The sequence below is a fragment of the Ranitomeya variabilis genome, chromosome 2, assembly GCF_051348905.1.
Source record: "Ranitomeya variabilis isolate aRanVar5 chromosome 2, aRanVar5.hap1, whole genome shotgun sequence".
Classification (NCBI taxonomy): domain Eukaryota; kingdom Metazoa; phylum Chordata; class Amphibia; order Anura; family Dendrobatidae; genus Ranitomeya; species Ranitomeya variabilis.
This window is the reverse complement of record NC_135233.1, coordinates 356,007,480-356,023,029: the sequence shown is the minus strand read 5'-3', so window position 1 is coordinate 356,023,029 and position 15,550 is coordinate 356,007,480. Positions and strand designations below refer to the sequence as shown.

The 15,550-nt window shown below is 42.9% G+C and overlaps 1 protein-coding gene across 1 annotated transcript in view; it reads left to right on the top strand.

Annotated features, from left to right (window-relative positions):
- The window catches only part of LOC143805881 (cytochrome P450 2G1-like), a 135,630-nt gene that overhangs the window by 101,665 nt on the left and 18,415 nt on the right, over nt 1–15,550 (top strand). Inside the window, exons 4-5 of the mRNA XM_077285621.1 lie at nt 3,759–3,919; nt 9,521–9,697. Coding sequence (XP_077141736.1) covers nt 3,759–3,919; nt 9,521–9,697 — 338 coding nt within the window. The remainder of the gene's footprint in view (nt 1–3,758; nt 3,920–9,520; nt 9,698–15,550) is intronic.

Here is a 15,550-nt window from a genome sequence, read left to right as displayed (position 1 = left end):
TCTTTCTGTTGCATGTACCTGCTCCCAGTCTGCTGACCAGCTAAGTTGGACATTTCTGTCCTTTGTCTATTTTTGTATCTTTTGTCCAGTTTGCACTTATGTGATTCTCTGCAGCTGGAAGCTCTTGTGGGCTGAAATTGCCACTCCGGTGCCATGAGTTGGCACATGAGTTTAAGGTAATTTCAGGATGGTATTTGATAGGGTTTTGTAGCTGACTGTGAAGTCCACTATTGTATCCTTCTGCTATCTAGTTAGTGGGCCTCGCTGTGCTAAATCTGCTTTCATACTACGTTTGTCTTTTCATCTTAACTCACCGTTATTATATGTGGGGGGCTACTATCTCCTGTGGGGGATTTTCCTCTGGAGGCAAGCCAGGACTGTGTTTCATCTACTAGGGGTAGTTAGCTCTCCGGCTGGTGCGAGACGTCTAGCGAAAACGTAGGTACGTTCCCTGGCTACTATTAGTTGTGTGTATAGGTTTAGCATCGCGGTCAGCTCTAGTTTCCATCACCCGAGAGCTTGTCCGTTTTTTCTATGCTTCTGATGTTCCCCTGCCATTGGGAACCATAACACACCATACCACCATCTACACACCAGGAAGCCCTGGGGACATACTTCACCTGTGGGAAGGTATACCATCTAGCTGCCATAACATCACCCCAGCGGACCCCTTAAAGCAGCGTCGGTCATCCTGACTGACAGGACCGGCTCCAGGTTTTTGAGGGCCCCGGGTGAACGAGTCTCAGTGGGCCCCCCCCCCGGCGCCCCCCCCGGCGCCCCCCCCAACCCCCTCCTTTAACACATTCATACCACGATTCATGATGCAGATAAGAAATAAAAAAGTATGGTACAATGCCAGATTTAACTTCTTACATGAGCGATAGCTATTGTACATTCTACAATACCATACAGTAGAGGGGCTTTATATAAGTCAACCCTGGCACAGCAGCCCACGCAGTATATAACGCACAGCAGCCCACGCAGTATATAACGCACAGCAGCCCACGCAGTATATAACGCACAGCAGCCCACGCAGTATATAACGCACAGCCGGTGAGTCTGTGACGCAGTTATAACGCACAGCCCATGCAGTATATAACTCACAGCCGCTGAGTCTGTGACGCAGTATATAACACACAGCCCACGCAGTACATAACGCACAGCCCACGCAGTATATAACGCACAGCCGGTGAGTCTGTGACGCAGTATATAACGCACAGCCCACGCAGTATATAACTCACAGCCGGTGAGTCTGTGACGCAGTATATAACTCACAGCCGGTGAGTCTGTGACGCAGTATATAACGCACAGCAGCCCACGCAGTATATAACGCACAGCAGCCCATGCAGTATATAACGCACAGCAGCCCACGCAGTATATAACGCACAGCAGTCCACGCAGTATATAACGCACAGCAGCCCACGCATATATAACACACACAGCCGCGAGCCCACACAGATCACGTCACAGCGGCCACGGAGCCCCCATAACCACATCCAGCGCACAGTACACCCGGCCTGAGGGCAGTGCAGCCAGCACCCACATCATCACTGGCACTGCGCGCAGCTTTCAATTCTGCCCATTTTGCTCCTGAATGAGCTTTATTAATTTGAGGGTGTCATGCAGCACGCAGGCTCAGCAGACCCAGCCACTGCCATGCTCAGCAGCAGGCATCTGATATTACACTCCCTCCCCCCCCGCAAAGTGCAGCGTTGGGACGGGACCCTCACTCACCCCCTCACCGAAGACGAGTCACTGACTCACTCACTCGTTGTGGACACAGCAGGAGAGGGTGCACCGACCGTGCACCATCCTCACTGCAGGCTGCAGCTGCTGCTCGTCTTCTCCTCCTGCTTGGCGCTGCCGGACCTGTCCTCCTCTCTTCATGTCCTGGATGGTGGACGCTGGGACGGATAGATTCTGGAGTCTGGACTGCAGTGGAGACTAGTGGACGGCTTCAGTGGCGCTCTCTCTGTCCTCTCCTTCTTGCGAGTCTAGCATGACGAGCCCGCCGACCGGATGTAACAGGAGAGGAGATGACCCAGCGATCCGGAAGTGTCTTCTTGTGTATCCATGGTGACTGGTGAGGGGGGCCGGCGGAGGTGAGTATTGCGCTGCTATTGCAGCTGCGCAGCGCCAGACCAGGCAGGCGCCAGCGAAACGGCCTCAGGCTCAGACAGAGCTGACTGTCTGTGCCCCCTGCAGCCAAGGCGCCGCCGGCGCCGGGCGATGTGCATGTAGTCAGTGAGTGACGCTGACGTCACGTGTACTACCATAAATGGGCCCCCCGTCTCGCCAGGGCCCCGGCACTTGCCCGGGTACGCCGGGTGCTGACGCCGGCCCTGCTGACTGAATACCACAGGTGGCGTCACGAACACAAACTTTATCCCTTAAAAGACCTTTCCCCTTTTACACGGACGTCCCAAGGCCACGGACCGGGTCTGCCACCGTGACATTCCCCTGTGAACCGCAGTACCCCACGGCCCCATGGGGGCGCTCCATATTTTCCAAAACAGGGTCAATTGTGGGGTGTTTGCACTGTTCAGGCACATCAGGAGCTTTCCAAACACGACATGGCGTCCACTCTTAATTCCAACCAATTTTGAGTTCAAAAAGTCAAACAGTGCTCCTCCCTTTCTGAGACATGTTATGCATCCAAACAGTATTTTTTCCCCACATATTGGGTATCCAGATGCTCAGGAGAATTTGCACAACAAATTTTGAGGTCCATTTTCTGCTATTACTTTTGTGAAATAAATGAAATCCAGGTCTAAATAAAATTGTTGTGAAAAAAATTTAAATGCTTATTTTTTCTTTCTACATTCTATGAATTTCTGTTATTAATAATAATAAAAATAATAATAATAATAATAAAAAAAAACTTCTTAAATGTCGTTTTGAGTACCTTGATGGGTGCAGATTTATCAATGTGGTCACGTTTGTGTATTTTCTGTCATATATCTCCCTCAAAGACACTTCAAATTTGATGTGGTCCCTAAAAAATGGTTTTGCAATTTTGTTGGAAAAATGCAAAATTGCTTGTCAACTTTTAACCCTTCTAACTTCCTACCAAAAAAAAGTAAAAGGTAAGCAAATGCTGGGTGTGTCAAATTTATAGGTCTTTTCTCCATTTTTTTCTCCTGGACTTTTCAAGAGTTTTATGCCAAAAGTCATAGAGGCCTTCAACAGGCCCCATTGTTACAACATCAACCAATTGGCAAATCACAATCAACTCCTGGGTCAGTGCAGGCATTGGGCGAAAGAGGCTTATAATGGCATGTCAGCAGGATCATGCACCATAAGGACCACTATGAGACATTGACAGTATCATGTAAGGGATTAACAGCAGCAATTGGATCTTAGCGCTGACTGCTGCTGCTACAGGCAGATGCTGAGTATAGTGTAGGCTCACCTCCTAAGCACACTTTGTACATATGCACCTGACTTTCGCTGTATTTGTATGTTGCATATCATTAAGGAGTCAAAAAAATAAATTTATCTGATGATGTTATAGAATCCCCCCTCTTCTGCTCTTTGCTCCTCTTCCTTCGCTCTCCCCTCACTTCCCCTCCATATTTCCTTTCCTTTCCCTTCCCTTTCCCCTCCCTCCTTCCCTTTTTTCTTTTATTCATTTAATTCTTCCTTTATTCTCCCTACTTTTATCCTTTACTTCTCCCCTCTTTCTTTCTTGTCCTTGGAAAATAAGAAGCACTGTAGACATGATGATAATTTCTGATGTTGTTATATTGTTTACACAGAACAATACATTGACCCAACCAGTCTTCTAGTTCAGGCCATCGCAAATATAATTTGTTCCATTACATTTGGAAACCGCTTTGAATACAGTGACAAAAGTTTCCAGAAGCTCCTGGGCATGTTTTCTGATGTCTTTCAGGATATGAGCAGCATTTATGGACAGGTTAGTACTGCTACCTTTCTACATTTTGAGATAGCCATCTGCCAATATGGAAAAAGGGAGGGAAAAAGAAGCCAGAAAGAACCAGAGCACAAAGAACCCAGAGTCTCAAAAAGAAAGAACAGAACTAGTGGTGAATATTTCCCATAAGGTATTGACTGATGCACAGATTTCTGTATTAAGCAAGGGATTAAGTTTCAGTCCCTGTACCCATGTTGACTGGTTCGAAATACAGCTAGACCTTGAACGTTTTCTTAGACAAATTAAGTTGACAGAGTGGTTTAGAGGTAAAGATAATGTTACCATTGATAAAAACAGTGAATTTGATCTAAAAATGGTGGACCTAAAGAAAAATAGCAAATTTGTCCCCCCAACATATTCAGCCGTTATTGAGGCATTTGAAGTAGCTGTGAAAACAGATATAGAACAACTGAAGGTTAATAGTACAAGAAGTTATAAATATCCAAACATTCTGAGAGAGGGGTTGCGGCCTTAGAAGAACTTGTCCATGACGACGACATCATTGTAAAGCCTGCGGATAAAGGGGGTGCTGTCGTCGTCATGGACAAGTGTGCATATATCACAGAAGTTATGAGACAGCTAAGTGATGATTCAGTCTATGAGAAACTAGAGAGGGATCCAAGGTTCAATATTTATGAGGAAATTAAAAAATGTCTCAAAGAAGCTTTGAATGCGTCTATAATAGACCAAGAATTGAATGATTATTTATTGGAGGAGAACCCACGCACACCAGTGCTGTACATAACCCCAAAGATATATAAAACCTTGGTTAACCCTCCGGGGCGACCGATAATTTCGGGAGTTGGATCTATATTCAACAAAATGGGTATCTTCCTGGACAGAATATTTAATCCTATCACAAAAGAGTGTAAATCATACATAAAGGACACTACAGATTTCCTAGAAAAAAATAGAAACACTACACCTTGAGGGGGAGGTGATTTTAGCCTCATTCGATGTAGTGTCTTTGTACACTTCAATTGATCACAAACGAGGTTTGAAAGCAATAGAAAGGAAGTTGGATCCCAATAAATATACTGTTGAAGGAAAAATATTTTTGCTGAGGATGCTGGAGATCATACTGAGGAGCAACTATTTTCTGTTTGGCGACGCATTTTATGCGCAAAAACAGGGTACAGCTATGGGGCCAATATGGCCCCCTCGTATGCTAATTTGGTAATGGCGGTCCTGGAGGAGGACTTCGTCTATGTGTCCCACCACTTTCGGCATGTGCTGGTGTGGTGGAGATACATAGACGATGTCTTCCTCCTTTGGACAGGTACAATAAATGAATTGGATGATTTCCATGCATTTTTGAATACAGTTGACCAAACGATTAAATTTACATTAGTAAAGTCTAAATCTGAAATCCAATTTTTGGATGTCCTTATTGAATTGAGAGATGGTCAACTGACAACTACATTGTTTGTAAAGGAAACGGATAAAAATAATCTGCTTCTATATGACAGCCAGCATCCAAGATCCATGAAAAGATCTATTCCATTGAGCCAACTATTAAGGGTTAGACGTATTGTAAAAGAAGAGGATAAAGTTGATGCAGCAATAGATCTGTTGGTAAAAAAATTCCTAAACAGAGGATATCATAGGGAGTTGTTGCAAATGACAAGAAATAAGGTAATGGAAAAGGATAGAATGGAATTAATAAACAGAGGACGAAAAGAGAAACGTATGAAGGTATACAATATGATCCCATTTGTCTCTACATATGGAGAAGAGAGTAGAGAAATTGCAAACATTATTAAAAAACATTGGTCAATGCTAGGAAAATGTCTCCCTGATGTCCAGAAGTTCAGAATGCCACCACTAAACTCATACAGAAGAAATAGGAATATAAAGGACATCCTAATTAAATCAGATATTGGTTCTAAAAAAAGTACCCAAAGGTCACTAACAGGATATAAGAGAAAGGGATGTTTCCCCTGCCTGAATTGCATAAATTGCAAATACATAATCAAAGGATCTACTTTTCAGCACCCAGTAACAGGAAAAACATATGAAATTAAACAATACCTGACCTGTAGCTCTGAGTATGTAATTTACCTGTTGACATGCCCTTGTAATTTATGGTATGTGGGTGAGACAACTTGCGAATTCAAAACGAGAATGAATCAACATCGATATACCATTAGAAAAAATAGAATGGACCTCCCAGTCCCCAAACACTTCGTTGAATGTAAACACATGGAAAAAGATCTAAAATGTAGGATTATAGATGCTGTCCCAATACAGCGAAGAGGAGGAGATAGGGAACAGATTCTCAAAAAAAGAGAATTGATGTGGATTAGTGTTGAGCGATACCGTCCGATACTTGAAAGTATCGGTATCGGAAAGTATCGGCCGATACTGGCAAAGTATCGGATCTAATCCGATACCGATACCCGATACCAATACAAGTCAATGGGACTCAAGTATCGGACGGTATCCCTGATGGTTCCCAGGGTCTGAAGGAGAGGAAACTCTCCTTCAGGCCCTGGGAACCATATTAATGTGTAAAATAAAGAATTAAAATAAAAAATATTGCTATACTCACCTCTCCGACGCAGCCTGCACCTTACCGAGGGAACCGGCAGCGTTGTTTGCTTAAAATTCGCGCTTTAACTTCCTTACGCGAAGTCCCGGCTTGTGATTGGTCGCGCGCCGCCCATGTGGCCGGGACGCAACCAATCACAGCAAGCCGTGACGTAATTTCAGGTCCTTCAGGATTTTAAAATTACGTTCCGGCGTTGTGATTGGTTGCGTCGCGGTCACATGGGCGACGCGACCAATCACAAGCCGTGACGTCACGGGAGGCAGGAGACGCGCGCATTTTAAAATGCGCGCGTGTCCAGCCTCCCGTGACGTCACGGCTTGTGATTGGTCGCGTCGCCCATGTGACCGCGACGCAACCAATCACAACGCCGGAACGTAATTTTAAAATCCTGAAGGACCTGAAATTACGTCACGGCTTGCTGTGATTGGTTGCGTCCCGGCCACATGGGCGGCGCGCGACCAATCACAAGCTGGGACTTCGCGTAAGGAAGTTAAAGCGCAAATTTTAAGCAAACAATGCTGCCGGTTCCCTCGGTAAGGTGCAGGCTGCGTCGGAGAGGTGAGTATAGCAATATTTTTTATTTTAATTCTTTATTTTACACATTAATGTTGTTTCGATACCGATACCCGATACCACAAAAGTATCGGATCTCGGTATCGGAATTCCGATACAGCAAATATCGGCCGATACCCGATACTTGCGGTATCGGAATGCTCAACACTAATGTGGATATATGAACTAAATACCCTTAGACCCAGGGGCCTCAATGCAGATTTTAAGATACATACAATATTATGAGAACGCTCAGTAATCTAATACCTAATATGGTGAAGTCCTTAGATATAGTATTTACTATTTTTAAATGTAGGAGCATGCTGATATAATTGTCAATATGTATGTTCCTAATTTTATATTTGTTTTATCTAGATGTTGTCTAGTATCCAAACAAGACTTGATGATTACCCAGAGGGACCCTGCAAATATGGAGGACATTTAGAAAAGCATATTTTGAATATTCTATTTGAGTATGTAGTATTGAGCCTAATTTTGGCAAAACTATATTGCTATTCCTCAAATTGTCGGACTGTGGGCCAATAACAGCAGTTTAAATATATATAATGTCTCTCTTTTTGATATTTTTTTTGACATTTATTTGTTACTCTTTTGTTCTAGTGTGATCACAAATTAAAAAAAAAAAAAAGGTGGTTTTAAGTGCTACTGCTATATAGTGGTTCAAACTTGGGGCAGTTTGACCTGAGAGGGTTAATTGGAACTGGTGGAACGCTATGTGACCCTCGGGAGATGGCCTGGGGAGTCAGGGCAGTGTTATGCACATTGTATCTAAAAATATTGCGGGCATCATCAGATGATGACACTACTAAGTTGGTGGTGCTGGAATAGACTGCCCGCTATTCAGTAAGATTATGTGATCAAGACGGTGTTGAATGCCTAAGCGCACGCGCCCGTCATAGAATAATGGATTAGCATAATAGGATGATATGCCACTACAAAGATGGCGACATATAGCGCATTTACGCATGTGCCGGTATTCTGATACTTGGATTGGCCGGCAGCCCGACATAGTTATATGACGCGCTGGACATGCGCAGTTGAATCGTAGGAACGCCGAGAAAAATGCTGTCCTCCATTAGTAGCGTTTCACACTGGGGGTAAGAACAAGTGGAATATGAACATAATATATACAGTACAATGTTTGGATGGATTAGTTTATTAATAGATAACTTATTTTGCACAAAAGCACATATGCACTTTACAAAGATCCCACTAAGGGCAAATTGAACATGTGAAGGATTTTAGAATTGTATTGCATCTTATTGAACACAAATGGCACCTATTAAGGATCATGTTAAAAAGGTATAAATATGCACACAGCTGATGTAACCACTGCTTGAGAAAGGCTCATTCAGAGCCGAAACGTCGCTGCATAGACATGTGGTCTGATTAAACTCTGCACAGTTATATGGAAAATGGAGTGCTGCCTTCTTTTTTGGACTTTATGCATTTGAGTTAACCGGTGAACAGGTTACCTGGAGGAAATTGCACCCGGAGATAAGTTTAAAGTTTGTGCTGTTCCTTTTTTGTGAACATCTGCCAATATGGAAATAAAGTTATATTTTGGTAGCAAACGTTATCACTCATCAACAGGATAGGTGATAATTTCTAGATCATTAATGGTCAGCCCAATGAGATCTCCAGGGATCAGCAGAACGAGGTTAGAATGAAGCAGCAGGTTGCATGCTTGACTGCCACGCAATTCATTTTCTATGAGACTGGCAGAAAAAGCAAAGCACCGCACTTGGTTAGTTTCAGCTGTCCCATAGAGAATGATGGGAAAGTCAATTGAGCATGTCCATTCCAACTAAGGTCAAAAGTGCCCCATTCTGCTAACTGGTGGGGATCTCAGTGATTTTCACCCTAACAATCTAGAAGTTATCAACTATTCTGTAAATAAAACTGCCTAATATGCTAGTTCTTGGCAGTACAGTTAGTGTAAGCAATGATGACAGGTAAGAAGGACACGGAAATAATAAGGTATGCCTCGGGATCAGCATTCTTCAGGCATCAGAATTGAAAAAAATCATTCATCTAGAAGGCTATATTATGGCTAAAGAATTTTTGAAAATGGCCAAATATATTGGATTTTTTTGCTTCACCCTCCCCATTGTTATTTATTCTGTTAAGTAAAATGAATTTCATCGTCTCTGACAAATAGAAAAACTTTTATATTGTAGTAGATAGAATTAAAAACTGTATTACTGATGCCCTCAGGCTATCAGTCTACAGTATATGCCCAACTTGTAATCTCTAGAGCTCAGTTTTTTTTTAAGAGTGTATTAGTTACACATGAACACATTTTGTCGTGATGTGAACTTACATTGGAGAAAGAAAGTTCAAAAATCCAAAGGATTTCTTGAATACCTTAATTCCTTTTGTTAGGGTTGCCACAGATATTCTAAGTAACATTATATGTTGGAACATTGAAAATTAATAATTTGTCTTTCTTTACCCAGTTCCTAGACATGCTGCCAACCCTCATGGGCTATATACCAGGACCGCACCAGAGAATAAAGAAAAGCTTGACTAGAGTGACCGATTTCATTTTGGAGCGAATAAAAATGAATGAGGAGTCATTTGATCCAAACTCACCCAGAGATTTCATTGATTGCTTCCTCACAAAACAGAAGCAGGTACTTAAATTATCTGAGTTAGGATTAGGAGAGGGTTAAGCATTTGAGATTAGAAGCAGGCTCACTTGCAGCGGAGTGGGATGGGTGAGGGGTGGTGGTCCATCTTCATAGATCAGTAGCCTATCCTTATACTCTTTATCTTGCCAGATTCACTCAAAAAGGCCAACTTTGATATGGTGAGATTTGTGATAATGAGTGATGAGGTTTCCACTGACCCCAATATTTGGGCTTTGATATGCATTCTCTGTTGAGTGGTGACCATTGCACATCTTTGTTCAACTTAAAGTCTATGGGACTACCAAAAATAAATTGTTATTTTAGCTGTTTAACAAAATGTTTTCAAGATACAATTATGTAATCAATGCAGACTTACAGTGCAGACTGCAGGGTGTTCACATCCTAATTGTAGTAAAGGTTTGGGAATTACAGCTCTTTAATATGTAGCTGCTTCTTTTTCAAGGGACCAAAGGTAATTGGACAAGTATCTCAAAACCTCTTTAATAGGTTGCAATGGCTTTCCCTCATTATTTTGCTATATTTGCATTTGGAAGCAGTTTCTGTGAACACACAACTTGCAGTCAAAGGAGCTCTCAATGGAAGAGAAACAGAACTTATTTAGAATGAAAACAGAAGAAATCCATCAGAGAGTTTGCAGAAATGTTAGGAGTGGCCATATTAACAGTTTGTTACATCCTGCAAAAAAACAGCACACTGGTAAGTTTGGAAACTGAAAAAGGCCTGGACATCCAAAGAAGACAGCAGTAGTGGATGATCGCAGAATCCTTTCCATAGTGAATAAAAACCCCTTCACAGCATACACCCATGTAAAGAACACTCTCCAGGATGTAGGTGTTTCAGTATTTAAGTCTATAATAAAGAGAAGACTTCATGAGAGCAAATAGAGCGGGTTCACCACAAGGTGCAAACAATTAGTTAGCCTTAAAAATTGAAAAGCCAGATTGGACATTGCCAAAAAAAAATCTAAAGAAGCTGCCCAATTCTGGAAAAGCATTCTTTGAACAGATGAAACTAAGATAAACTTGTAAAAGAATGATGAGAAGAAGAAAGTATGGAGAAGACTTGGAACAGATTATGATCCAAAGCACACCACATCCTCTGTAAAACATGGTGGAGACAGTGTGATGGCATGGGCATGTATGGCTTCTAATGGTGCTGGGTCAATAGTGTTATTGATAATGCGACTGAAGGCAGAAGCAGTTAGTTGAATTCTGAAGTGTACAGGGTGATACTTTCTGTTCAGATTCAACCTACGAATCAACCGAGGTTGATTGAACAGAAATTCACAGTACAGAAGGACAATGAACAAAAACAAACTGCAATAGCAACTCAGAAGTTTAAGGCAAAGAAGTGAAATATTCTACAACGGCCGAGTCAATCATAAGATCTCAACCACATTGAGCTTCATTTCACATGCGTAAAACAAAACTTCAGTCACATAGTTACATAGTTATTAAGGTTGAAGGAAGACTTTAGGTCCATCTAGTTCAACTCATAGCCTAGCATGCCCTAACATGTTGATCCAGAGGAAGGCAAAAAAAAAACATGTGGCAGAGAGTAAGCTCCACATTGGGGAAAACAATTCCTTCCCGACTCCACATACAGCAATCAGACTAGTTCCATGGATCAACACCCTAACAAGGAATCTAGTATATATACCCTGTAACATTATACTTTTCCAGAAAGGCATCCAGTCCCCTCTTAAATTTAAGTAATGAATCACTCATTACAACCTCATACGGCAGAGAGTTCCATAGTCTCACTGCTCTTACAGTAAAGAATCTGCGCCTGTTATTATGCTTAAACCTTCTTTCCTCCAGACGTAGATGATGCCCCCTTGTCCCTGTCTTAGGTCTATGATTAAAAAGATCATCAGAAAGGTCTTTGTACTGTCCCCTCATATATTTATACATTAAAATAAGATCACCCCTTAGTCTTCGTTTTTCCAAACTAAATAGCCCCAAGTGTAATAACCTATCACGGTATTGCAGACCCCCCAGTCCACTAATAACCTTGAAGGCTCTTCTTTGCACCCGCTCTAGTTCAGCTATGTCTTTCTTATACACCGGAGACCAGAACTGTGCACAGTATTGTAAGTGTGGTCGAACTAGTGACTTGTATAGAGGTTCAATTATGTTCTCCCCATGAGCATCTATGCCTCTTTTAATGCATCCCATTATTTTATTTGCCTTGATAGCAGCTGCCTGACACTGGCCACTGAATATGAGTTTGTCATCCACCCATACACCCAGGTCTTTTTCATTGACGGTTTTGCCCAGAGTTTTAGAATTAAGCACATAGTTATACATCTTATTACTTCTACCCAAGTGCATGACCTTACATTTATCCCCATTAAAGCTCATTTGCCATTTATCAGCCCAAGCTCCTAGTTTACATAAATCATCCTGTAATATAAAATTGTCCTCCCCTGTATTGACTACCCTGCAGAGTTTAGTGTCATCTGCAAATATTGAAATTGTACTCTGAATGCCCCCTACAAGGTCATTAATAAATATGTTAAAAAGAAGAGGGCCCAATACTGACCCCTGTGGTACCCCACTGCTAACCGCGACCCAGTTCGAGTGTGCTCCATTAATAACCACCCTTTGTTTCCTATCCCTGAGCCAGCTCTCAACCCACTTACACATATTTTCCCCGATCCCCATTATTCGCATTTTATGTATCAACCTTTTGTGTGGCACCGTATCAAAAGCTTTTGAAAAGTCCATATACACTACATCTACAGGGTTCCCTTGGTCCAGTCCGGAACTTACCTCTTCATAGAAGCTGATCAAATTAGTTTGACATGAACGGTTCCTAGTAAACCCATGCTGATACTGGGTCATGAGGTTATTCCTCTTCAGATACTCCAGTATAGCATCCCTTCGAAAGCCCTCCAGGATTTTACCCACAGTAGAGGTTAAGCTTACTGGCCTATAATTTCTGAGTTCAGTTTTTGTCCCCTTTTTGAATATTGGCACCACATTTGCTATACGCCAGTCCTGTGGTACAGAGCCTGTTATTATGGACTCTTTAAAGATTAAAAATAATGGTCTATCAATGACTGTACTTAATTCCTGCAGTACTCGGGGGTGTATCCCATCCGGGCCCAGAGATTTGTCAATTTTAGTGATTTTTAGACGCCGACGTACTTCCTGCTGGGTTAAACAGGTGACATTTAATGGAGAATTTTTGTTATCACTGATCATATTGTCTGCCATGGGATTTTCTTTTGTAAATACTGATGAAAAAAAGTCATTTAGCATATTGGCTTTTTCCTCATCCTCACCCTCCATTACACCCAGACTATTTTTAAAGGGGCCAACACTTTAATTTTTTAGTTTCTTACTATTTATGTAGTTAAAGAATATTTTGGGATTATTTTTACTCTCTCTGGCAATGAGTCTCTCTGTCTCAATCTTTGCTGCCTTGATTTGCTTTTTATAGAATTTATTTAATTTTTTGTATTTATTTAATGCCTCATCACTACCTACTTCCTGTAATTCTCTAAATGCTTTCTTTTTGTCAATTATTGTGCCCCTCACAGCTCTATTTAGCCATATTTGTTTCCTCCTATTTCAAGTATGTTTATTCCCATACGGTATATGCTGTGCACAGGTCATATCCAGGAAGCTAATAAACGTCTCCCATTTTCTTTGTGTATTTTTATGTCTCAGGATATCGTCCCAGTTAATTGCACCAAGATCATCTCTCATCCGTTGGAAATTTGCCCTCCTTAAGTTTAGTATCCTTGTAACCCCCTTACTACCCATCTTAGGATACATGAAAACTTATTATTTTGTGATCACTATTCCCCAAGTGACCCCCAACCCTTATATTTGATATGCGGTCTGGCCTGTTGGTTAAAGGGAACCTGTCACCCCCAAAATCGATGGTGAGCTAAGCCCACAGGCATCAGGGGCTTATCTACAGCATTCTGTAATGCTGTAGATAAGCCCCCGATGTTACCTGAAAGAAGAGAAAAAGACGTTAGATTATACTCACCCAGGGGCGGTCCCGCTGCCGTCTGGTCAAATGGGCATCTCAGGTCCGCTCCGGCGCCTCCTATCTTCATTCCATTACGTCCTCTTTTTGTCTTCATGCTGCGGCTCTGGCACAGGCATACTTTGTCTGTCCTGTTGAGGGCAGAGCAAAGTACTGCAGTGTGCAGGCACTGGGCCTCTCTGACCTTTCCCGGCGTCTGCGCACTGCAGTACTTTGCTCTGCCCTCAACAGGGCAGACAAAGTACGCCTGCGCCAGAGCCACAGCGTGAAGACAAGAAGAGGACATCATGGAATGAAGATAGGAGGCGCCGGAGCGGACCTGAGATGCCCATTTGACCAGACCGCAGCGGGACCGCCCCTGGGTGAGTATATTCTAACCTCTTTTTCTCCTCTTTCAGGTAACATCGGCGGCTTATCTACAGCATTACAGAATGCTGTAGATAAGCCCCTGATGCCTGTGGGCTTAGCTCACCATCGATTTTGGGGGTGACAGGTTCCCTTTAATATTAGGTCTAGCAGTGCCCCCCTTCTTGTTGGGTCCTGAACCAGTTGTGAAAGGTAATTGTCTCTCATAGTTGTCAAAAACCGATTACTTTTGCTGGAACTGCAGGTTTCTGTTCCCCAATCTATTTCAGGGTAGTTGAAATCTCCCATAATAATGACTTCTCCTTGAGTCGCAGCTTCATCTATTTGCTTTATGAGGGTATTCTTCATTGCTTCCATTATTTTTGGAGATTTATAACAAACCCCTATCAGTAATTTATTATTTTTTCCCCCTCCCCTTATCTCCACCCACAGGGACTCTAACATTTTCATTAGATTCACCTATATTATCATGCCGGATGGGTTTAAAGGACGATTTTACATACAGACAAACCCCTCCCCCTCGCTTAACTGTACGGTCATTTCTGAAAAGGCTATAGCCCTGCAAGTTAACAGCCCAGTCATGGCTCTCATCCTGCCACGTTTCAGATATCCCCACCATGTCATAACTATGCTCCAACATTAATTCTAATTCATCCATTTTGTTGGCGAGGCTTCTGGCATTAGTATACATGCACTTGATGTTCCTCTCTGTACCTCTATTCTTTCTTAAATTATTAACTGTTCTAACCCCACCCCCATGCCACCGCCACCCCCAACTTCCTTATTTGTGCCCAGGTCTCTATCTGCACTATCTTCCCCTCCTATAAATTGAATTTCCTCCCCCCATCCCTAGTTTAAACACTCCTCCAACCTTCTAGCCATTTTCTCCCCCAGCACAGCTGCACCTTCCCCATTGAGGTGCAGCCCGTCCCTAGCGTAGAGCCTGTAGCCAACTGAGAAGTCGGCCCAGTCCTGCAGGAACCCAAACCCCTCTTTCCTACACCAATTCTTGAGCCACTTGTTAATCTCCCTAATCTCCCGTTGCCTCTCTGGCGTGGCACATGGTACAGGCAGTATTTTGGAAAATACCATGTTGGAGGTCCTTGCTTTCAGCTTGCAGCCTAATTCCCTGAAATCATCTTTAAGGACCTTCCACCTACCTCTAACTTTGTCATTTGTGCCAATGTGCACCATGACCACTGGGTCCTCACTAGCCCCTCCCAGTAATCTGTCCTCCCGATCAGCGATGTGTCGGACTTGAGCGCCAGGTAGGGAGCACACCGTTCGACGATCCCTGTCTTTGTGACAGATTGCCCTATCTGTTCCCCTAATAATTGAGTCCCCCACTACCAGCACCTGTCTGGCCTGCCCTGCTCTCCTATTTCCCTCCTTACTAGAGCAGTCACTCCTCCAGCTTTCAGAGGACATGCCTGGCTGCAGCAGTGCTACCCCTGTACTGGCACC